Genomic DNA, 23,457 nt, shown 5'->3' with positions numbered 1-23,457 from the left:
TTTAGTAGCTTTATTGTATTGCCACATGTTAATTAGTCGTCGCTCTTTGTTAATTAGTTTTTTTTCGGAAAGCCGATTTGCACAGAGGGCGCTGACTCAAATGTCAGTTCATTTAAATTTGACATTTAAACATAACCATAAATTTTCAAAAGAGGCGATTCTTTGAATGGATCGAAAATGAACTCCTCCACAGGCCAGGAATCGTCGAATCAGGCCGATTTGATCGTGCAGTTGTGTAACCACTTTGCAAAAAACAAGCCAGGTATGCATTGTGTTTTTTTGTTGTTGTGTTGGACGATTTTTTGTAGATTCGTCGGCTCAGTTATGCAAGACTGCGTTTGGTTTTTTGACTGGGGCGGAAATAGCATCAAATACGAACATTTCACCGAGCGATGAACAATCTATCGTAACACAAATACGAGATTTTCTGTCGGCGCAGTCAAGAGAAAGTGCTGAACAGTTTGAGCTGCTTTATGCCAATATTTGTAAAAAGGTAAAGTAGTAACATGCAATTTTGATTCATTTCTAGTTCTTTTTGCAGAATGTTCTCCAAAACCGATGTTCTGTGTTGACATTTCTGTTGAGACTCGCTCAGAAATCGGAAAATGTTACCACCTGGAAAAGCATAGAAAGCCTGGACAAGTTTCCTTCAACACTGCGATTAAAATCGCAAATGTCTTTAAGAACGGGAAATTCTCAGGATTTTCCAAGCGACTCGATACGGAGCATTTTCCAAGGACACGCTAATCTTAGGTCAACTCAATCCAGTGCCACTAACATTCCAGTTTGTATTTTAAACTAACAAAAAACAAATCTCAAAGAGATGTTTCAGTCGTCACGTGTGACTACAGCCACCTCCAGCATATGGTCATCAAAAGCCGACTTCGAGACTGCCGCCTCTCAATTCACTTGTTAGTATACTGAGCTGAGAGCACAATTATACTTTAAAATTTTCAATTTTTTTAGCTGATCTCAATTTGGTATCTGAGCGGGACCTCATCCAAGACGTAATTTACTCCTTCCAAGGTATCGAAGGCCGTTACCTTCGCAAAGAAGTGGGTGGTGTGGGTTTTATCGTGGACCCCAAAACGGGTAAAAATTTAGCCCCCGTTCAACGAGGCTTGGTTGAACGCCTCCTTGGTATGAGCTTCCTTCACAACCAAGTAAAGCAGTTTTGTGATGCGAACGACGATCACGGAGGAGTGATCTGCCTAGCTTTGATTGCAACGTTAAGAGACGAACTCTCCGCATATTACCGGACTATTGCGATTTTACAAACGAGCCTAAAGAAAAATCCTTGTGTAGATAACTCTCAAATGACGCTACATAAAGCTTTAGTGTATATCCACGAACACAAAGTACGCTTTGAGTGGCTCGCTTATATCTCTGAACAATGTAATGAAAAGAAAGGGGGCGCTTTGATTACGGCAGTGCACGGGTTCCTGCAGCATGGATCGAAAAGCGCCCAGGAAATCTCTGAGAAAGTTCTAACAGCCGTTTGTAAACCTCTTTACGTAATGTTGTCCCGTTGGTTATTAGATGGTGAAATTAATGATCCTTGCAATGAGTTTTTTATTGAAGCTAGAGACATCACAGCTGCAGAAAGATTATGGCACGATAAGTACCATGTGCGGAAGTCGATGGTACCGAGTTTTATTACAATGGATCAGGCGAACAAAATTCTGGCGACGGGAAAAAGTATTAACTTCTTGAGACAGATTTGCAAGGACAGTGGACAGTTGCCGGAGCGAGAAGCGCTGCAAAAACTTTCTAGGGCCACCTCAGGTAATCCGATATTTTCATTATCTTATGTAACACGTTTGTAAGAATTTCTTCAACACGCTGTTACTATTTTAATTAGCGGAGTCGCTCTTCACCACCGAACAAAGCCTCGAGTTCGATTCCACCTTGGAGAAAGTGTACAAAGCCACTTCTTTACGAGTCCTAGACCTCTTGAAGAACAAATACCGCCTCTTTGAACACCTCCAGTCGTTGCGGCGGTATCTCCTCCTCGGTCAAGGAGATTTCATCCGACACCTTTTGGAACTCTTAGCGTACGTATACCTCCCAACAATTATTTTTTTTACAAGAGGTTATTATAGCCCCGAGCTCAATAAACCAGCTCAAGACATCTACAGTCACACCCTCTCGGCGATTCTAGAGTCAGCAATTCGTGTGACGAACGCCCAATTCGAAGATGAAGACACTCTGCTACGGCTGAATGTAAGTTTCATGGGTCACTCCCAAGGAGACACTGGTTGGGACGTCTTCAGCTTGGTCTATATAGTGGATGGGCCCGTTGGTACTATTTTCCAACCGACCATGACGATATACCAGTGCTTGTTCGGGGCGCTATGGAAAGCGAAACGAATGGAATTCGTTCTTGCAAACATGAGAAAACAACAGATAACGATGGCGAAAACATTCCGCAAAATCAAAGAACTTAAACCTGTGATGCACATTATTCACATTTTAACCAGCGAAATGATCCATTTCTTGCACCAGACGCAGTACTATTTTCTGTTTGAAGTGTTGGAATGTTCTTGGGCTGACATGTTGCGCCGGGTCAATCAAGCCGAATGCTTGGATGATATCATCAACGCCCACAACATTTTCTTAAATTCAGTTCAATGCGGCGTGTTACTCGATGAGAGTTCAAGGCAGCTTTTTTCCCAATTAAGATCAATCTACAATTTTATCCTGACTCTTGAAAGCCACCAGGAGGCTCTAAATGAAGCCGCGACGAAGGAGTATGATGCGTATATGCAACTTAAAAATAAAGCGGAGACTTCAGAAGGATACGGACTGACGTCGCAGGAACAAATTCAAGCGAGAGTGAGAGTGGAGAATTTCCACCACCTCCTTGCGAGTATAAAAACGAAAGTCAAACATTTGGCGCAAACGTATGAACAGTTCGTCAAGCAGTATTTAATTTTATTGTCTTCAAGTTCGAATATGAATCTCCAATTGTTGAGCGTGAGGTTGAGTTTCAATGATTATTACAAGATTATATGACCCAAATCACAATCCAGTAATTATGAAGCTTTGTTTGTAAATATATCGAATTCTGTTGAAAAATTGCCATCTTCCACGGTTACTTCTAGATATGGAAGTGTAGACTCTTTGCTGCGCACAAGAAAAAAGTCCAAACATATCTGATGTTGTATTGGATGAAGGGTGCATGCACCCTTCATCTTGTATTGTAACTATGTATAAAAGTGCAAAAGCTTAATAAACTTGATGTATTTTAAGTTGACTTCTTATGTTATCAACTCAGGCGCTTTAAATAATAAACGCTTCTTTCTGAGTTAAAAGGGTTAGGTTTGTGTAATTTATTAAAATATGTACTAAACTGTTTCGTTACCGAGTTTATACAGAATTACAAAAACCTTAATACAAATTTACATCTCTAGTTTTTTTTTCTACAAAAATTATCTTGAAAAGCCTGCATCATTAGCCCCCATTTTCTGTTGTATAATTTTACCGTAACCCCCGCGTCCTGAGTCAAAATCAGTTCTATACTCATCTCGCACTTGGCCGCCCGTCTTACCACGTCCATATTGTCTTCCTTCTATGAAACCAGCATCCCAGTCAGTTCTAACAATTCTGTCATCTAAACGCGTCCCATTTATGTATCTAAACACACAAAAACTGCTTCACTTGTATAATCAAATTGGAGTTATTACCTAAGACAGTTCTCTGCATCCGCTCTGTTGTAATATTCCACAAAACAGAAGCCACAAGGTGTCTTTTTGTACTTGTCTAAACCCATGACTACGCGTCTAATATCGCCACATTTCGAAAACAATTCCACGATTTGCTCTTCTGTTGTATAAAATGACAAATTACCAACGTATAAAGTGGTGGACAGACGTAGAAGTTTATCTTGTTCGGCTCTTGAGCCCTAGAAAAAGAAAGTAAGGTTTTGGGTTAAAAATTACGGGAATTACTTTAAAGTGCTGGTCCCGGTATGAACTCAGTTCAACAGAAGGTGAAGATATTGTCGACATGTCAATACTGAAGCACAATAATCAGTTTTAACGTGCTTTTTTGTAAAAAATGCCACCGCTGGCAAACGGCTTGTAAACAACAGCTGATTTCTGACAGTTTTGACAAGTGACGTTAACATTTCGTCTTTGACAGAACAGAATCACGTGACTGGAGTTTTCGCTACCCGAAAAATCTAGCAACTGCGATCTAGTCCGAACCATTGCCATAGTTGCCAAATTGTTTGGACAAGGAACGTGGTTTAATGGGTTGCCTATGAAGCCTGCAAGGAGATATATCAATCTCATATGCCGCGCGTCGAAAAACGCGAGTCAGAAATCGTCGCGAGCTTGCCGGGCTCTGCGCGGTAGCGTCTGCGCATCTTCTCTGCTATTGGCTAATGCGCATCACATGGTCAACTCATGACGTGCTCATCTTTGCTGTTTAATAAATTGCAAAAGCAAAGTTTCTGCTGATGGAAATTCTCGAGCCATTTAAACATGCCATTCAATACATTTAAATTTCTTTCATTATGCGTACAAGTCGTGCGCTTTGGGATGGCGAGAGCTGTAGATGCGCAGTAAAAGCGCGCTCACATTTTTTGATTGACGATGAATTCGAAACGTTAAGTTGCGAACGGTGACCGAAGCACAATTCATTACTATTCGGCTGCAACAACTCTCGCCATCCTAAAACGCGTGAACCTCGGTGTAAGCTGTACTTCTGTACACAACAAAAAATAATTAATTAAAAAAATTACCAACATAGTTTTTTATTAATGGCGGAATTAACCATAAAATAATCGGAATATTTAGACAAATATTCACATATAACGTAGATAAAGTGAAGAAACACTTTTCTGTCATTTGGACAGATTCCCTGGTGGGCTTTCGACCGTGAGTGTTCTTATTGGCTCGCTGTGGCGCGCAGTTTTAAAAGCTGCGCAGTAGCTACTTACTGCGCAGCGGCCCATCAGCTCGCGACGCTTTTTGCCACCAATCACATGACCTAGATTACTCTCCTGTTTCCAGGCTTCATAGCTTCTAAAGTCCGTTTTTTTATTAAAAAACCACCAACACCGCACTCTCCCACCACTTTACAACCGGCAACGTCGTCGATGGTGACTTTTTGGTGTTAAAATCAAATAGGTTAGCTGCCTAATTGACAATTTGATTACACAAAACGGCCTTTCAAGCTATGCCGAGTATTTTCACTATTAAATCCTTTGATTTGCAATCCAACAGGCTGTAAAAGAAACGTTTTTAACGGAAACACTGCGTAATTTTCAGAAATGTCAAAAATTTGACAACTATTTTCTCACCAAAAATCTCCCTAGGCAACGTTGCCGGTTGTAATGCAGGGGAAGATTGCGGTGTTGGTGGTTTTAAAAAAAAAAACGGACTTTATGCGTCACGTGCGTTTCTCCTAAAATACACTTATTCACATAATCTTTTTAGCATCTGCAATTCTTAATAATTTATTATACAAAAGATGGAAATAATAAAGATTTCGTAAAAAACATTTTATTATTAGGCATGACAGTAAAGTCACACTTTATCTTGACAAAGAAATAGACGTAATTTTTAGGCAACCCATTATACAGTTATATCTTCAAGATCTAAAATCAACAATCTGCTGCACGGGGATCAGTGACATGTTATAATATACTTATTATTTAGTTAAAGTCAATGTGCCGTCTCTAGCCCATTAATCAAACACTTTAGATGAGAAAGTTCCCCTAAGAGAGCCGGGATTAAATTTGGAAGGTTTGAAACTTTGCTAAAACTTTCCCCCACAATTGTGAGATACCGCTGCGGTCGCTGCAAATGCCACGTGAATGATTCTAATGATTCTGATTGGCCGAACTGGTTGCTAGGAGCATTGAGTCGTTATGGTTGTTACAAACTTACAAACTGCGCAGACAAATGTGTGGTGTTGTCACATTATCATTCTCCAAAACGTTCAAATCAGTTGTAAATCCGAGCCCAAGAATTGATTTAACACTAATTGAAGCCAGAGGACATCAATTTTCTACATTACGTACATCAGGTCCAGGTACCATCATCAGCTATAAAGAATAAACAAACTGAACTGTTTTCATCAGGAATGAACAAGTTCTCTATTAACAAAATATCGAAGATAATATGCCAGGAAAGAAAGGTATACTAAAAATAATGATTCCCTAAACCGAGTTAACACATTCAATTATCTAGGAATAAACAAGAGATTCTCTTGTCCAGATGAACAGACACAAAATGGAAGGATGAACGCTCAAAATAAAGGACAATGTAAAGTTTTGAGATGTGGACTTATACATAGATGGATAGACCAGAGTTCTAGCGAAAAATCGCCAAGAAGAATGAATAACGAAACCGATAATCAATCAACAGGAAGAAACTGGAAAATGTTATCAGTGAATGGATCACACCGTGGGAAAACTAATCGTTTGCAAGATTGGCTGTTCCCAACATACATAAAACTATTCAAGAACATCAGTTAAAGTGCAGTGTACGTACTACTAAGAAATAAAAATTACAACAGCGATTTTTGGGTTATTTGATCTTAAGTGAAACTACAATAAAAATAATAGTAATACTAATCGTAATTCAATTTTAATTCTCCCCACAAACACTTTGGCGCTAGTGTTTTCATTCCGCCTACTACACCGTACTTACTCATCTAAAGTGTTTGATTTATGCTCTAGCCGAACCACTGTCGAAAATGTCAATTGTCACTTTTAGGGGGCAAAAACGCAACTTTACCCCAAATTGCTCTTTCCGAGTTCTAAGTGCAGCTAAAATGGTCTAAAATGTATTCTGTAAAAACGTCTGTTTTAAAACATGTTGCTTTTCTGTTTTGTACCTTGACCGTCGTGTATTTCATCTTCGTTGGTTATAACACACAGGAAAGTGTAATAACTAACAATTTAAACGTACCAACTGCTAAAAAACTGAATGATTATGTGTGGCTCATATTTACTAAAGTCTCGAAAAAGTCGCCACTAAGGTACAAGTTTTATAGATTGTTGGAAAACATTTTGAATATTAGTACAGTCCCGTTAAAGTTCCATATCATTGTTGATAATAGTTCAAAGAATTTGGCAGTTAATGAGATATCACATGTGGTTTCACATTCAGAGAAGTCCATTAATTACATGTTTTATTTATGATGTTGAAGAGTGTGCTAGGAAGATTAATGATATTGTTTTGTTTTAGTTTCTGGCTGTTCTAAAATGATTTGTTTCGCAACGGCAGCGAAGGACAAGACGTGTTGAGATTCATCAAACATTTCTCGAGTTGGACTGATGATGATGATCATGGCAACGTCTTCACCACCTGTAAAAGCTTTTTGGAAAAGCTGAGTCAGTTTTGACTCTCTGAATGGCACCAACTTGTTGTCCCCTTGCTTCTGTGCATTTCGCACACCTGAAATACATCGTCCCAAAACTAACAGCGAGCTATTGATGTTGTTTAATTCTTTCAATCTCTCACCAACATTATGTGTCTTTTTAGTACGTTCTGAACCGACCAGATCACAAAAATGAAAAGAACTTTGATGACCACAGCGTTCTTTTTTCGATTTTTCGAGTAGTTTAATGGTGAAAATCGAATGGGAGCGACTTGAGTGGTCGTTAAGTCTTGTCCTCGCATAACTGAGATTATGGATGCCATGTTGGAGGAGCTGGTAGGCTTCTTGGCCGGTCGTTACGTTAACGTAAGTTAAGTTCTTGATGTAGACTTCATTGTTGCACTAGAATTCTAAAGTAGGGTCTTGGATTGGTTAATTAAACAGTATTATGCCATCTTGCCAAAATTTACAATTCATTCGTTGTTTATGTATTAAAACAAATGTGTCGCTTGTATTATATAAGAATTGAAAAACTACATATTCGCTTTGCTCGAATTGTTGCCATTAATTTTTATATTCATATTAGCGATTAGATTTTTAGTGCAATTGTGTGAGCGCGATACGAAGTGCATTTAAAGATTGTGAATGTTGCTATATACAAGATCTTTTATTATATAACATTTTGTAAATTTTATTTTTTAGTTTAATGTATTGTGATGACAAGTAGATTATTTTGTGTAAAAGCTTATACATTTCATTTTTAAAAATCAGTGCTTTTCTTTCTAATATCTACCTCCACTTTTCAGATAAATTAAACAACAATAATGTGAACTGTATTGAAATTAAATTAAAATTAAATAACCCAACAGGAACAGATTTAAAGAAGTTAAATGGTATTTTCTTCATGGACGTCCGAATCACACATTTTAGAATTGTATGGTCCTAGGAGTTACTTGGGCAGTGGTGTGATAAAAGAATGTTCTAATCATTTTAGAAATCAACAAATCCTCCCATGGAAATGGCAGTTGTCAAATGTAACGTTGACGTTTGACGTAAGGAAGGTATGGGCCCATCAGTGACGGGGGCCAAAGTAAAAATTGGTGAAAAAAAAGTCGAAATCACAACAAAATTATTTTTTCATACGTATTTGTAAATAAATTAATTAAATGAATACTTCTCAGAATCGATTTTGGGCAGAGAAGTCTTCGCTGCCCGTAAATCACTTCTCTGCCTAGACATATTTCCATATAAACGCAAATTATTTCTGACTCATTTATTATTTATTAATTTTGTTACATTAATAAAGAATCAATTTTTTGTTACATCATGGTCACCAAAATTAAATGTAAAACTCTAATGATAACCTGAGATTATAATTCCCTTCGTAGAAAGAGCGGAATTAATGTTTGTAGGTAAAACTAGATCTCTGATAACATTTCACATTCTACAATTTCATAATTTTTTGGAATTTCGCCGAGTATCTCCTTGCTCGCATCCATCTTCATAGCTACAGATTGCTTGACCTAGCTTGCAGCTACAACAGACGAAGACACCCTCCAAGACGCTTCAACGTTTGCTCATCGGCCCAACTTTCGACCAGTAGGGTTGTAGCCGTACGTCTTAAGCAGTGACCTTTGTATAAATGTAGATAATTTAGCAAAATATGCCTCAACTACGTCTTTACTCACCCCCTTTATGTGCTTCTTTAAACGTCATTCGGAAAAACCCTCGTATTCTCTTATGTAGTGGCCGCTTCGGTTACATCCCCGGACACTACCGACTTCTTCACTGCATTCTTCCATAACACAGTTGCAAACATACGTATGGAATGCAACAATAATTCCAAACAACGTAATTTTCGCAATTTTAGGATCTTTCAATTTTTCATTTACTCCTATCTCCCTAACAACCGCACCTTACGATCTGATTACACAATCAAAATTTCAGACCGCTTGAAAAATTTGGTTTGCGTTTTTACCAACTAAAAATTAACAAATAGCCCCACTTATGAAAAAAAATTATGTGTTCACCACGGATGTTCAAGACTTCGCTGACACAATTAAATTTCTTTATAGTAGTAACATTCACAATTTAACGTAAAAAAGAAAAAGCTATATCTTAACGTTCAATAAGAAATTAGGATGCATTTCAACTAAAAACAAAACAAATTCATTTCCTAACAAATTAAAGAGTTGAAATATTCGCAACCGAAACAATAACTTCCACTGAATCAATTTAATGAGAAATATAAAATCCACTGTTTGATTTGTTGTACCCGCAACTAAAATTAGATGTGAATTAATAAATACGCAGATAAGGCCGTGGTTTTGAGGCCGGCTCTACAAATTAAAGCGATCCATTCACAGTACTTTTCTCACATTAATTCTATTAAAATTAAATGAAAAGTACACCCAACAGGAACAGATTAAAAGAAGTTAAATGGTATTTTCTTCATGGAAGTCTGTGAAACAAGACGTTAAAAGGTGCTACTAAAATCTCGTAACGTGCTCACCTGAGTCCTCTTTTTCCTCTGTTAGTTCACGTATGCGGTGCTTGTAGCAAGACAGTTCATTTTCCATTTCCATGAGCACTTTTCTCAGTTCCATGTGATCTTGCTTTAATTGATTATATTTTTCTTCTAGCTGTTTATAATCCTCTATACCCTCACAGAGCATTGAAGCAACAATTTTATTGGCGTTTTCAACCTTTGGCTTATTGGGACTGGGCGACTCTTCGTCGGAACTGTCAATTACTATAACATCACCTCCTTTCAACTCGTTGATTATAGACTGATAGTGTAACTTCAAGTTTTTTATTTGAGTTTCATATCGCAATCGAATTAGATTTTCTTTTTTTTTTAATGTAACTTTGTTCCGTTCTTCTGCCTCTTCCAAAATTTTGTTATACTCTTCCCTTACGTAATCGAGATTCATTTTACTAGTGGATTCGTAGTCGATTTTTTGTACTTCTAACTCTTCTTGTAGTAGCGCGATGTGTTTTTGGTAATCTTCTTCCGTGAAGCGACAGAAGAAGTCATTCGCGGTGCTGCTTGAAGCTACCAACTCAGAGAATCGAGACTGTTTTGTTTTAGTTTCTGGTTGTTCTAAAATGATCTGTTTCGCAACGGCAGCGAAGGACAAGACGTGTTGAGATTCATCAAACATTTCGTGAGTTGGACTGATGGTGACGATCATGGCTACGTCTTCACCACCTGTGAAAGCTTTTTGGAAAAGCTGAGTTAGTTTTGACTCTCTGAACGGCACCAACTTGTCCCTCTGCTTCTGTGCATTTCGCAAAGCTGAAATACATCGTCCCAAAACTAACAGCGAGCTATTGATGTTGTTTGATTCTTTCAATCTCTCACCAACATTATGTGTCTTTTTAGTACGTTCTGAACCTGCCAGATCACAAAAATGAAAAGAACTTTGATAACCACAGCGTTCTTTTTTCGATATTTCGAGTAGTTTAATGGTGAAAATCGAATGGGAGCGACTTGAGTGGTCGTTAAGTCTTGTCCTCGCATAACTGAGATTATGGATGCCATGTTGGAGGAGCTGGTAGGCTTCTTGGCCCGTCGTTACGTTAACGTAAGTTAAGTTTTTGATGTAGACTTCATTGTTGCACATTCCTAGGCGCAATTTAGGTCGTTGCTTTCCTCGAGGAGGATCCAATTGCAATAAATCGTAAATCTGTTCGTTGTAGATTTCCGCAAAAGAAATCCACACTAGGATGGAAATATCCGAGTCCGCTTCCAATTCTGCCACAGGTTCACTGCTTAACCTCTGCTGCATAGCCCTAAGAAAACAACATTGACAAATAATAAAAAAACTAGGAAAATTTAAACGTACAAATATGATTTTGCGTGGTGTGAGCGATCTGCCGAAGAAGTGGAAGCATTCAGCAGGCTTCTACACAACAACTTCTCCTTTTTTCCTTCTTGTTCATTTAACAGCGTTATTTCTCCAGCTGGAGAAGGTTTAGCCATTGGAATTTTTGATAGCTCCGGCAGAGTACGAAAGAGGTATTCTAAAGAACGAGGGACGAGTCCTGGCGCTGTGTCAGTACCAATGACTGTGAATGTTTTCCCAGACCCAGAGGCTCCATAAGTCAGAAGAGTAGAATTGTGACCGTTAAGAAAATCAAGGAGTTTCGGTTTGACCACGCTATCAAAGATCTCTGTTTGGGTCGTTTCAGGCTCGAAGATTTTTGTGAAGCTGTAGGTTTTCTTCATGGTTTCGCCTTCGCGGATGTTGCGAAGGAAATTTGAACCTGGAGGAACCATCGAAGTGAGAGTTTTACCTTCGATTTGGTAGAGATCCTTGAAGTCATAGCCTTTCTTTATGCGGAGGTAGACGCGGATGCCATCCTGCATTAAAAAACACTCATCATGTTGGTGCAAATTAGCTTATTTCGTTAAAAAAGTTTGGACATGCAAGAAAATTAATGGGAAATTGATTCAAACTTGTTACTGTAAACTCAGATGACATACACCTAATAAATTTTATGGCCACATTATGAGAGGACCGGGGAGTACTAATCCTTGCGGTTGGAAACCATAAAAATAGGCGCAGGCCGTGATCGGTCGGTACTTAACAGAGTCGTATTTAAAAGAAAATTGAATCGAATATAATAAAGAAACATATTTACATATACACACTTGACCATTTTGAAATTCAAATCAAACTGTCATCTGTCGTTATTTAAACTTAAGTTCGTTGGGAGAAGTTTATCGAAATGTTGCACGAAATGCGTCCGGGCCTGTTCAACCTTCGGTCTACCCCTCTACCTAGAAATTTATCGGCTGCAGTTTACAACACCCAGTTTTATTTCTAAGGGTGGTTTGACTTAAGCCATAAAATGTTTACTACTCCTCATTTATTTTGAATACCACATTTCAAGGTCATAATTTGTGGAAATTGTGCAGCTCTACGGCAAATTTGAGAAGATTTATCCATTGAATTGAACATAAACGAGTACTGGAACACCCAAAGACCTGTTCGTGATTGTTTTCAATACATAAATCCTCTTAAATTTGTCGTAGAGCTCCACAACTGTCACAAATTTTGACCTTGAAATGCGGTATTCAAAATAAATAAGAAGTAGGTGTATGTCAACTGTGCTTACTATACTCAAATTGAAACAGTAAATTTAAGAATAAAAAGCATTGGGGTGACATGTGGTGTTTGACAAAAACAATCAAACTCTAATAATAATAATTCGGTACCTCAGCAGCATAAGGGTTTATCTCCATAAATCATAGTTTCGAGAAAATCAACAAAAACAGGTATTCTAAAAAAATCAACGTGCTGTTACTAATTTCTTTTCAAATATGCAATTTAAGAGCGGAATGCGAGTTATTGATGACTATTTATTTCAAATTGTGCGTATGGAGATAGACCCTTATGCTTCTGAGGTACCGAATTAAAGGATTGCAGTTACGACCTTGCAATAAAAAATCATGTAATCTCATAAACAAAAACGTACCTCTTCTTCAGCTGATTTTCCGTGCTGTGTAACTTCGCCAAATTCATCTATTAAATTAGCTCTGCATGTGTCTAATTGCTTCGTAACGTTCCTGGTTAATAAACTAGCATCTCGCGCCCTTAGGTATGAGACGTTCCTCAATAAAACACTATCACGTTCCATTTTATAGTACCTGATGAGATCTTAAATTAGACAAGAACCACGTGTAACGGCTTCGAATTTTCAAATATTATTTTGACATTTTAACAGAGCGCACGCGCAGTTGATCTCATTAGCTCCAAAACCCATAAGTTCGATAGACGATGGAGCGAAATTTGAAATGTGGAAAGCTTCGTTTTTTAATCTTTAGAAGTATTTCGTATTTTTTCGCTCTTGGAAATAAACACACAAATTAAGCAAACTACTTTATTGTACAGGGTCCGGCAACACTTGTGTCCACTCCAAAAATCGTCTTTAATTTTAAACATAAAATTTTGAAAATTTGCATCCGCTCACAGTTGACAAAGCTCTAGAAGCCGACGCAAAAATTTGTTTTTTATCACTGATAGTTTTGGCGTCGCGACGCCTTAAAAATGTAATTTTTAATTAATTGTGAGGGTTTGTGATTTCAACCGCTAATTTAATTTTTTTTCAATATAAATGTGTTAAAAATATCTCAGTTGTTATTTTAGATTCAATGGAAATTGTCTTCAAAATTTGAGAAAAAAAATCTGTTTTATCAAGTTAGTTTCCAATTTCATTACGTCAATATTGGGAACTACGTTTACACCCATCTGTCAACATCTTGTGTCACAAATGACATCTATCCTTTGGTTCGCTTTAGATTGTAACAAAAGTCTTACTTGGTGAAATTGTCGCTTTGTCAATGTTAATTAACGATTTCTGGTGTCCATAAAGTGCAACATGCCCGTGTTAATCAAAATTAACCTTTATAAGAGTGAATGAAGTGATTTGTGAAATTTTGGTGTAAACATAGTTTGTCGATGCGCTGCCATAATTTTGAAAACTAACTTGATAAAACAACGTTTTTTTCGCAAATTTTAAACACAATTTGCGTTTGATTTAAAATAAAAACTTAGATATTTGTATCACAGTTATGTTGAAAAAAAAATGGAATTCGCGAATATTTCCGCAAAATTCAAAAATCGCTAAAAATTATACTTTTTAGGCGTCGCGACGCCAACCAAACCGTGATAAAAAACAAATGTTTGCGTCAGCTTCTAAAGCTTTGTCAACTGTGAGCGTATGCTAATTTTCAAAATTGTAACTTTAAAATTAAAGACGATTTTGGGGGTGGACACAAGTGTTGCCGAACCCTGTATATTTCTGCTACATTTTAATAGAATAAGAACGGTGCAATTAGAAACATTTCAAAAATAAACGCGTCAGCTTTTGAACAACCATCTATAAACATGAATTATTTGTGATGAATAGAACTTAAAAGTGCGACACTCTTCACTAAACTTAGAGCTTGTAGGTTTGTCTTGTGATTAAATCAAAATGAGTGAAAAAGAACGTATTAGTTCAGTTGGAACATAATATAAAGAGCCATCGCTAACTTCCATTTTTTTGGATGTTCAATTAGGCAATTAGATTAGGTATAATTTTACAAACTCGCCGTATGTTAAAAATTATGACATTTACCATGCTATGATGATATTGAATGATGAATAATAAAAAACGTAGACACTTTTTTCATGCGTGTTCAAACCCTTGCGCTGACCTTTTTTTCGAATTAATTACATTGCTTTAAAAAAATTGTTTTTTTTAATATTATTTATCGTTGACCTCTTATTAATGTCGATATTAATGAATCAGTTTGTCTGAAAAAGGATGCGTTAATGGGTGTCATTAACGCTCTCTTTTTCATTATGCAGCTCTTTTTGTAATTTTGACATTTTGACATATGCAACTAGAAATACACACAGAAATAAAACAAAAACTACGGCATTATCTTCAACTATGTTTCTATTTCTGAATATGTATTTACTTTTACTCGGTAATAAACTTGAACATGCATCGTTTGCGCTTTGGACCACTGCAGCCGGTAGGGTATTATCACAATTTTCCAGGTCCATAATTACGACTTCAGCAACAACTTTTTCAAAATGGTGACACTTGTTGATAAAATTCGCATGTCATTTTTTTCAATGGTAACTATGTTTTTTTATCATAATGATTTCCGTGAAACTCTTGCCCATTTTGTCACCCAAATAAAGGTATTGTGTGGTCAACGATAAAACGTTGTAATAAACTCGTTTGTTAATGGGCGATTAATGATCTCCACTATTAAAGACACTCACTCGCTTCGCTCGTTCGTGCTTTAAACAGTGTCGATCATTAATCGCCTTCATTAACAAACTAGTTTATTAAATAACTATTAATGATCCGTAAATTTATTACTTTAAAATAGAAATCTTATGGTTATTGATGCTATGAGTGGATTATTTTATTATTTATTTTTTAAATCGAATTAATAATTTTTTATAAGAGGTATTGTTAACTTATGATATTTGCTTAATATGAAGGAACATAGGACGATCTATGTTGGAAGCACCATCAAACGTTTTTCTTCTCGCTTAACACACTTTTAACTCAATCGTAGGTACATATACTTTTATTCTACCTTATTTTGAATTGAGAATGAAATAGCGTATGTTGCCTTACGTATTGAGATAGCGGATGTTGTCAAATTTTCGCGTAGAGCATAAAATGTAGCGAAATTCAAAAAACAGACTCCGACATTCCCTACAAAGAAACAATTCGAAAACAAGCAAAAACAAAAAATCGTCAAAATTGAGATAGAGGCAGTTGCCATTTAGATGACGAAATCGTCGTCTAAGCGACAACATCCGCAACCTCAGTTGTGAAAATATTTTATTACTACTTTTTCTCAGATGAATTTTTCGCGGGAAACTGACTAGTGGAGATTATATTTTGGATTACTGAATAGATCTAACCTTAAGCTAAAATTTGATGTAAAATAGTCATTGAAAAAAATTATTTACACTGACGAAAAAACAGTTTTTTTGCGCTCCCGTATAACTTTGTAAAAATTGAGGTTGCGGTAGTTGCCGCTTAGACGACGAAATAATTACTTCGTGTTTTAAATTTTTAAATCAGTGGCGCATCCACCATTTTTAGTGTTGCAACTTTTACGATAATGGAGAGTCGATCACCTTATTTTATGTCGATTTGAAAGTTTAGATATTCTATTTTATTAATTTTGATTTTAAATCCTCTGTTTAACATCTCAATTTCAGACAGGCTTGAACTGCTTTATGCAAGTCATCAGCTTAACAGACCCATTTCATACATTTTTGTGTGAAAACTCCTTGCCAAAACGATAAAGTCCAAATAACAGATTTCTGATTTGAAAATCAAAAATTTGGCGGCGGACTCGTAGTGAAAATAGAAAGTACCATCAAAGCCCAAATTTTGAATGACAAAATATTAATAACATGTGCGAGGAAAAAGTAAATCATTAATTAGAAAAGCATACATATTTAAGTGAAAAAATTTTTCTTTATCTTTATTTAATAAACCGTCAAATTTCGCGCTTTGCATAAACTATTAATCAATGGCAAGAGCTTGCTTCCCGCTCACAACTCTAGTGGAAACTGACCATCGTACCTGTCACTTGTCAAAAGCGACGTTTCATCTGTCATTACTGTCAAACGTCGCAAGTTTTGGTTATTTTTCAAACAAAATAAACAATTAAGTACAATGCAATTCCATCAATTAAACACGGTGTTATCCCCTCGTTGCTAATTTCGTGTTAATTAAGTTTAATAACCACACAAAAACTCAATAAAACGAAAAAAAGCACTGTCGGTAATGCAGGTGTCACATCTTGTCACACTTGATTGGTTCGGCATTTGACGTTAGAAATGTCATTTTTATAAATTTTTAATAAACGAAGAATTACCGGAATTAGAATAATAACTACGAAATTTCTACAGTTTCTTTCGTAAAAATGAATACTTGTAAAGTTCCCGTAATAGTGGACGACAGCGACGGTGATCACAGATGGATGAGCATCGTAAGTCTTTGACTTGAAATAATATCGAATAAAAACACTATTTTAGCACAAGAGGTTCCTCGCGGAATCTAGAGAAAAAGACGCCGATGTTGTTTTTATCGGAGATTCAATTATACAGGCTCTACAACACACGGAAGTTTGGAACGAGCTTTTTGCCCCTTTACACTGTCTAAATTTCGGTATTCACAGAGACAAGATCGAAAACGTTTTGTGGAGGATTCAAAATGCGGAATTGGACCACGTAAACCCTAAAGTGATAGTTTTGCATGTTGGTACAAACAACCACGCAAACTCGCCTTCAGAAATAACTGAAGGCATTGTTGAAATTATACATTTAATAAGGCAGAAACACCATGAAGTCTACATTGTTGTCCCTGTAAGTTTAAACCCAAGAGGGAGTTTCAGTTGTTAATTTGTTCGTTGCAGACGCTTTTACCGCGAGGGCAGCACCCGAATAAACTGAGGGACAGGATGGCCCAAGTGAATGAACTTCTTAAAAGCCAAATAGTCAATTTACCTAAAGTAGAATTGGTTGTGATTGATAAAGGTTTTGTGCAAACTGATGGTACAATAAGCCATCATGATATGCATGATTATTTGTTACTAACCAATGCTGGGAGTAGGAAGGCGTTTGAGCCTGTTCATGAATTGTTGCTCCAGTTGCTCACTGAAGGAGAACCTGAAAAAGATCTCACACCTTCAGAATAAAACATTTCAAGTTCAAATTCAATGAATGCCTTTTATTCGCTTTATTTGTTGATTTTTTGGATGTAGTACTGAGCTCAGGCTGTTTGCCTTATTTTTTTTAATTTTGTAATTGAATCTCATGTGATAATATGGATAAACTTATGAATTTAATTTCAACATTCCGAATTAATTTAATGTTCCTATCTAGGAATCTCTATTTATTTATGCTAGTTTAAGGTACTTTAAGAAAAATGTTTAGTTGTGATACTGCTACTCTTATTTTTAATTTATATACCTAAGAATTGGAATAAAATTTGCATCAAATTAAACAATAAACAATTTATTTACAAAAACGGTAACATTTTAATCGCTGCTACTTCCTTCTGACAGATAGCTGGCATCTTCTTTGAGCTCTTTCTGAGACTTGCCCCTCTTTTTAACATAACCTGGTCCCTTTTTTGACTTCCGGAAAGTCTCAATCGCTTTCAATTTGTTTTTGAGTATCTCTGACTTGTCCTTCTGTCGTTGCGGAATCACTTCTTTTCTATGCAATCTTTGTAAATCAACCTTTTCTTTCTGTTTAATCTCATCACGAACTTCCTTTTCAATCTCTTCAACTCTCTCCTTAGATCGTGCTTCAGTCTCTTTCAGAATTTCGAGTTCTTCATCTTGCTTACTCTTTTTACCCCTCGGTCCACTCGTTTTCTTCGCTCCACCACTTCTCTTCTTCGGTTTCGGTGCTTCCACTTCATCTTCATCTCCGTTCCCTTTGGCGATTCTATTCACCGCAATCTTAACTCTCTTACTCATCATTTTCTCTGCTTCCCCGTCTCCAATTGCCATCTTTCTCTCCCTCTTAAAATAATCAGTGATAGTTTTTTGGACATGACTATCTTCAAGTCGCCTCAAAATGGGATTGAGAATTTCTTCACTCTTAACTTGGGTCCATCCAAATTTTCTCTTCGCAAAGTCGACCAAACCATGAACGTCGAGTTTTCCCCAACTAAACCGTTCTTTGCTGGTTTCAACTGTTGGTTCTAAATACGCTTGGACGATCTGCGCATTGGGAAAATTATCCGTGAAACTTACATTCTTTAGTTTTCCGCGAAGAGAGGTTCGTCCGGGACCTGGGAGTCTTCCTTTGTGGAACCACGACTTGAATTCTGCTAAACCGGATACTAAATGATTCTTTGGCGGAAAAGCCGCCAAAATCTCTAAAGCTGTTACTGGTCCTACTCCTGTTAGACCCGTGGTGTAGTCGCTTCCAACTAACATAGCGAGAAGAATCATCTGCTCGCGGGTCAATTCTGAAAAATTAGTATTTATCATCGGTTTTATTTTCCGTGATTGTAATTACTGTAATGATGATGGATACTTTCGGACTTGTATTCCATGACAAGTTTATTTTGGTTGAAGAAGTTCTTGTAAACTGTACGTCCTCCAAACAGCCAAATATCACTGTCATCGGTGATGGTACCATCTGTGAGTTCGATCAAGTCGAGAAAGGCACATTGGGCTTCAGCTTCCATGGGGGCTACTAAATAGGGTACCCCAAAAAGCTCCAGAAGTTCCTGACAACAACGATTAACTCACTAATTAGTAATAGAATTTACTTACTTGAGCTTCTTGGCACATCTGATCTGTAATATTCCCAGCAAGTCGCTCCTTTGATGATTTTTCAGCAACTAATTCCGACTGCTCTTTACGAAGATTCTCTTTCATTTCGTTCATTTGCTCCACGGACAACTTCACCGTTTCTTCTTGTTCTTTAGGCTTCGAGTACGTTTGGATCATCTTCTGGATTTTTTCCACAGTTGACTCGCTCGTGGATTTAGAAGAAGACACGGTTGCCTCAACTTTCTCTTCATTCGGGATAGATTCGGTTACCACGTCTTTCCCATTGACATCTCCGTTTTTGCAAGGTCTTTCTTCTGATTCTTCAACACTACTTGAAACGAACTGCATAATACTTTCAATACCTTTTTCTTGAGTGCTAGAAACACTGACTGGAGCTGCGTTCTCTTCATGTTCAAACACGTCTTTGAAAAGATCATCCTCTAGTTCTTCCTCTGGCTTGATGATCACTTCCATTGAATCAACAGTAGCTGTCTCTTTGCTGCCTTCAACATCCAGAAAATCATCACAGTTGCTGGATTCTGAATCGGACATTACTTCTACAGGGTCTTCAGTGGATGTTGTAACTTTATTATCTTCATTTTCTTCGGTAGTTTTCGCCGTTAAGTTAACACTGGTAACCTTATCACCATTTTTTTCAGTAACTTTAGTAACGTTATCATCACTTTTTTCAGTTATATTTATATCTGTAGAAGTCTCCTCCGGTTGAGGTTTAGTAGTCTCATTTTTATCATCCCAACTAATCTTCTTAGAGACCCCACTTTTGCTCTCAATAATCTTGGCAATGGCGTGTGAAGTAAGTCCACTGTACTCCATCATGTACCTCTGAGCTGGAGTTAATTTCGTACGAATTTCTTCTTCTTCACTAGATTCAGATTCATGAAAATCTGCTTCATCAAAGTCATTTAGAAATGATAAAGACAAGCGTTTCTTTCCTTTGCGTCCGATTTTTTTAACAGACGTCGAAGGAGCCTCCTGTTTCGAAGTCGATGGAACCTCTTCCAGAGACAACTCGATGGCTCGCTTGAGGTCATCCTCAAACTCTTTCTCTCCTTTGTTCTTCGCTTGTAGATCTTCATCTTTCGGCTCGTTCCCTTCTTCAATCGTTTCTAAATTCTTCCTTGCCTCTTCCAGTGCGAGTTTGATGTCTTTAATCAGAAGAAATCGAGTGTTTTCATCGGAGGCTATTCTGTTGCCTTTCATGTTAGAAATAACTCCTTGATCCTTCAGAATTGTTTCCAACTCCCCCAAAGATAAGGAGTGTCCTCCCATTTCCTTTTCGACTTCCTCAAGCGCACTCTGCACCGACTGTCTTTTCAAAAGTCTATTCATTTGATAGACAGAAAAATCGTCGCTTTCCACAGGTAACTCGTGAATTCGCCCCCACGATGATTGTTTCCTGGTTTCTTTCAAGTCGGTGAGAATTTCATGTCGAACATCAACAGGTAGAGACTTGAATTCAACACTTTCTGTGTCGATAGAATGCAGATCAAAGTGTCTCGAGGAATGGGCCTCAGATTCCGACTCATCACTAGAAACAGTGGAGTCCAACTGAGAAGGTGGAAGGACGTAAAGATCGTCTTCAGGTTTCGACTTTCGGGGTGAAGTCGACTCCGCTATTGCAGCTTTGGCTTTTTCTGATAAGACTTTACTAATTGCTGTATGTTTGATTAGGGCACTTAGGAGGTTTTTGTGGATTCGGTCGGCGGTAGTGAGGTTTTTCTGTTTTTGTTGGTTGCGCAAGGCCTGGGAAATAAATCGGAGAAGTTAAAAAATAGTTCAGCCGGTTATATTACTAGTGGTTGCGTAAACGTTCAAGTTCTTTTAGTGAATGAATAATGTGCAGTGGTGCGAAGATGGCGAGAAACTAATCAAATCATTTTAGAAATGAACAATAAATTCCTTGGACGTGCTGCAGCTTGGTAAAAAACAATTGTTTAGATGAGTCATCTATTTCTTTAGCTTCTTGGACTGATAGATCTGCCAGGGAAATGACTCAACAAAAGTGAGTTGTATTTTCATAAATATAGAATCAAGAGAACTTTCATTTAGCAGTTACATTACATTACATTACTCGTTGGGAAAACTTCCTGAAGATGGTAAAAAAAAGAACGAAACATTTGAATCTTTTTGTTGAAAGTCGACCCAATCCCAAGAAGAGCAAATAATAAAATAACAAAAACTTCGTATTGAAAATAATTTAAAAACTGTAAAATTTCACATTGCGCCATGTTACGCCACTGGGGGGCAAACAAAAACAAAAGATTGAGGTTATGTTTAGAGTTGCCGCTTTCCTGTGCCCCATAACCATAAATTTAACTGTTTTTGTTACTTTTACTCACTATAGTTTGTCTCTTGAGACTTGGAACACCTCCATCAAAGACAAACACGGGTTTTATTCGGAAATACAAAAGTTTGCAGACCCTGTGATAAATTCCCAGAAGATGTGCATTGGGTACGCTAGCCCCCTTGTTGTCTTGAAATCCTTTAATGATTTGGTGCAACCAAATGGAAACATCTGTCAAATTTCGTTAAGGCTATGCTTTACGTCAAATAAAAAAAATCAATCGATGTCAACATTGACATGTAAAACGTCAATAAAAACAAACAAAAGGATACCGACTGCAAGCACTTTGTTCTCGAGACTCTCTAATGGCACGGGTTTGCCGGAAGGCTCAATGAGCCTCCACAAACCGTGAACTCCCATAATATTTTCTGGTTAATTATGGTTTTAAAGGCGCGAAACGTCGGTAAGAAGTCTACGAACGAAAAAATTCCCACGGTCTGAGGCGGCGATGAACGACCGCGACACGAACGTCAGTTCCCATGATTTAGATGCGAGAATCATCAAATCAGAGGAAAACAGACCTAATCTCGTCCAGCGGTCTGAATTACATCTCTCAGTATCAAATGTTTGAGAATCGCCGAGGCCACCCACTCTTTCCCACACCATGATTTTCCCACGCCCCGACTGTAACCCCACATCCTCCCGGTGGGGGCGGGGCGAGAGGGACGCACGGCGCGAGACCGCTAAAGGCGGGTTTACAGCGGAGATCTGACCAGTCCTCCCAGTGGCGGAGCACAGGGGGGAAGAAAAGCATTTCCAGAATTTCCTCCAGTCATCCATAACTTTCTCGTAACGTCAGTGAGGACGTCTATTATTATTAATATCGAGTTGTGGTTTTACATTATTTGCGTTTTTTTGTTACTTGAATATTTGATTTATTTAATTTGATTTATCTAATTATCTTATTAAGATAATTGAGATTTGAAAATAATTTCGATCCATCATATAAAATATGGGTTAAAGGCCCATGTTCGAAAAAGCACAGTAGATAACGGAAATTAATAACCAGTCCGCAGTCTTCTATGTAGCGTTTTTTTAATAAACATTTCATGTCGTAACTAACACCATCGCAGCACTTTTTACATATGGAAACTAAATATTTGAGAGATTTTACACGTTTTAAACAAGAAGACGACATACAAAATGCATGGCCTGCTTAAATGGCAATTTAATGCATCACACAATAAATTATTTTAAATATAAAAATAAAATAAAAAACATTTTAAATATAAAAAAATCGAAATTTTTCCATTTAAGGTAATTTTAAATTAACAATATAAAATAAAAGACTTCTTTACAAAGAAAAAAAAAACGTTTGCATTATACTTCTCATTTATTTTGAATACCGTATTTTAAGGTCATAATTTGTGAAAATTGTGGAGCTCTACGTTAAACTTAAGGGGATTTATGTATTGAATTGAATCACAAACGGGTGTTTGAGTATTCAATTATTCTTTTATGTTTAATCTAATGCAAAAGTCTCAAATTTGCCATAGAGCTCCACAATTTTCACAAATTATGACCTATCGCGGTTATAAAAAAAAAACATTAAAAAAATTGCTTTGGGTAACCCATTAATCAATTTATTCAAAACCTCAATCAAAATGACAATCATATGGTAATAAATAATAAAGCCTGAACTACATTAACTTTTTATTTGATTGACTGAAATTTAATGTTCAAAAAATTTTATCAGCAACTGTAACATAAAGTCCGTTTTTTTTTTTTTAAACAAAACATCAACGTGCCGACACTTTTCACTATTTAATCCTTTGATTTGCAATCCAGCAGGCTCTCAATGAGACGTTTTTAACGTAAAAACTGGGTAATTTTTAGTAATGTCATTAATTAAACGTTACCGGTTGTAAAGTAGGGGAAGACTGCGGTGTTGGTGTTTTTTTCTTTTTAAAATGTTATTTTTTGGTAT

At 37.0% G+C, this 23,457-nt stretch overlaps 6 protein-coding genes and 1 long non-coding RNA gene across 7 annotated transcripts; 4 read left to right on the top strand and 3 right to left on the bottom strand.

Annotated features, from left to right (window-relative positions):
• The first annotated feature begins 12 nt into the window (after positions 1-12).
• Positions 13-3,408, top strand: Grip91 (gamma-tubulin complex component 3). Its single transcript, XM_088037745.1, has 7 exons — positions 13-262; positions 309-493; positions 542-784; positions 833-911; positions 967-1,785; positions 1,862-2,054; positions 2,103-3,408. Exons 1-7 carry the CDS (start codon positions 178-180, stop codon positions 3,013-3,015), a joined length of 2,517 nt encoding a protein of 838 aa, XP_087893871.1. The 5' UTR covers positions 13-177; the 3' UTR covers positions 3,016-3,408.
• On the bottom strand, positions 3,354-4,042 carry Cbp20 (cap binding protein 20). The gene is made up of 3 exons (XM_088037754.1): positions 3,951-4,042; positions 3,687-3,904; positions 3,354-3,636 (listed from the first exon to the last, which is right to left on the bottom strand). The coding sequence occupies exons 1-3, from the start codon at positions 4,008-4,010 to the stop codon at positions 3,432-3,434; spliced, it is 483 nt and encodes a 160-aa protein (XP_087893880.1). The 5' UTR covers positions 4,011-4,042; the 3' UTR covers positions 3,354-3,431.
• A 1,790-nt stretch (positions 4,043-5,832) lies between these two features.
• On the top strand, positions 5,833-6,604 carry LOC148173941 (uncharacterized). The gene is made up of 2 exons (XM_088036267.1): positions 5,833-6,147; positions 6,201-6,604. Exons 1-2 carry the CDS (start codon positions 6,132-6,134, stop codon positions 6,485-6,487), a joined length of 303 nt encoding a protein of 100 aa, XP_087892393.1. The 5' UTR covers positions 5,833-6,131; the 3' UTR covers positions 6,488-6,604.
• Positions 6,605-6,691: 87 nt separating this feature from the next.
• On the top strand, positions 6,692-8,102 carry LOC148173940 (uncharacterized). Its single transcript, XR_015770130.1, has 2 exons — positions 6,692-6,993; positions 7,203-8,102. It is a non-coding gene; the product is annotated as an uncharacterized LOC148173940 (long non-coding RNA).
• A 599-nt stretch (positions 8,103-8,701) lies between these two features.
• Positions 8,702-13,065, bottom strand: LOC148173939 (kinesin-like protein subito). The gene is made up of 5 exons (XM_088036266.1): positions 12,820-13,065; positions 11,184-11,701; positions 9,848-11,130; positions 9,024-9,796; positions 8,702-8,967 (listed from the first exon to the last, which is right to left on the bottom strand). Exons 1-4 carry the CDS (start codon positions 12,979-12,981, stop codon positions 9,771-9,773), a joined length of 1,989 nt encoding a protein of 662 aa, XP_087892392.1. The 5' UTR covers positions 12,982-13,065; the 3' UTR covers positions 8,702-8,967; positions 9,024-9,770.
• A 3,356-nt stretch (positions 13,066-16,421) lies between these two features.
• Positions 16,422-17,810, top strand: Paf-AHalpha (Platelet-activating factor acetylhydrolase alpha). Its single transcript, XM_088036166.1, has 3 exons — positions 16,422-16,861; positions 16,908-17,237; positions 17,288-17,810. The coding sequence occupies exons 1-3, from the start codon at positions 16,796-16,798 to the stop codon at positions 17,567-17,569; spliced, it is 678 nt and encodes a 225-aa protein (XP_087892292.1). The 5' UTR covers positions 16,422-16,795; the 3' UTR covers positions 17,570-17,810.
• Positions 17,811-17,872: 62 nt separating this feature from the next.
• mus201 (rad2 superfamily protein mus201) lies at positions 17,873-21,991 on the bottom strand. The gene is made up of 5 exons (XM_088036165.1): positions 21,803-21,991; positions 21,526-21,701; positions 19,166-20,929; positions 18,906-19,119; positions 17,873-18,855 (listed from the first exon to the last, which is right to left on the bottom strand). The coding sequence occupies exons 1-5, from the start codon at positions 21,888-21,890 to the stop codon at positions 17,912-17,914; spliced, it is 3,186 nt and encodes a 1,061-aa protein (XP_087892291.1). The 5' UTR covers positions 21,891-21,991; the 3' UTR covers positions 17,873-17,911.
• Positions 21,992-23,457: the final 1,466 nt, after the last annotated feature.

This window comes from Gnatocerus cornutus, chromosome 5 (assembly GCF_029298725.1).
Source record: "Gnatocerus cornutus isolate USDA-ARS CGAHR chromosome 5, icGnaCorn1.1, whole genome shotgun sequence".
Lineage (NCBI taxonomy): Eukaryota > Metazoa > Arthropoda > Insecta > Coleoptera > Tenebrionidae > Gnatocerus > Gnatocerus cornutus.
This window is presented reverse-complemented; position numbering and strand designations above follow the sequence as displayed.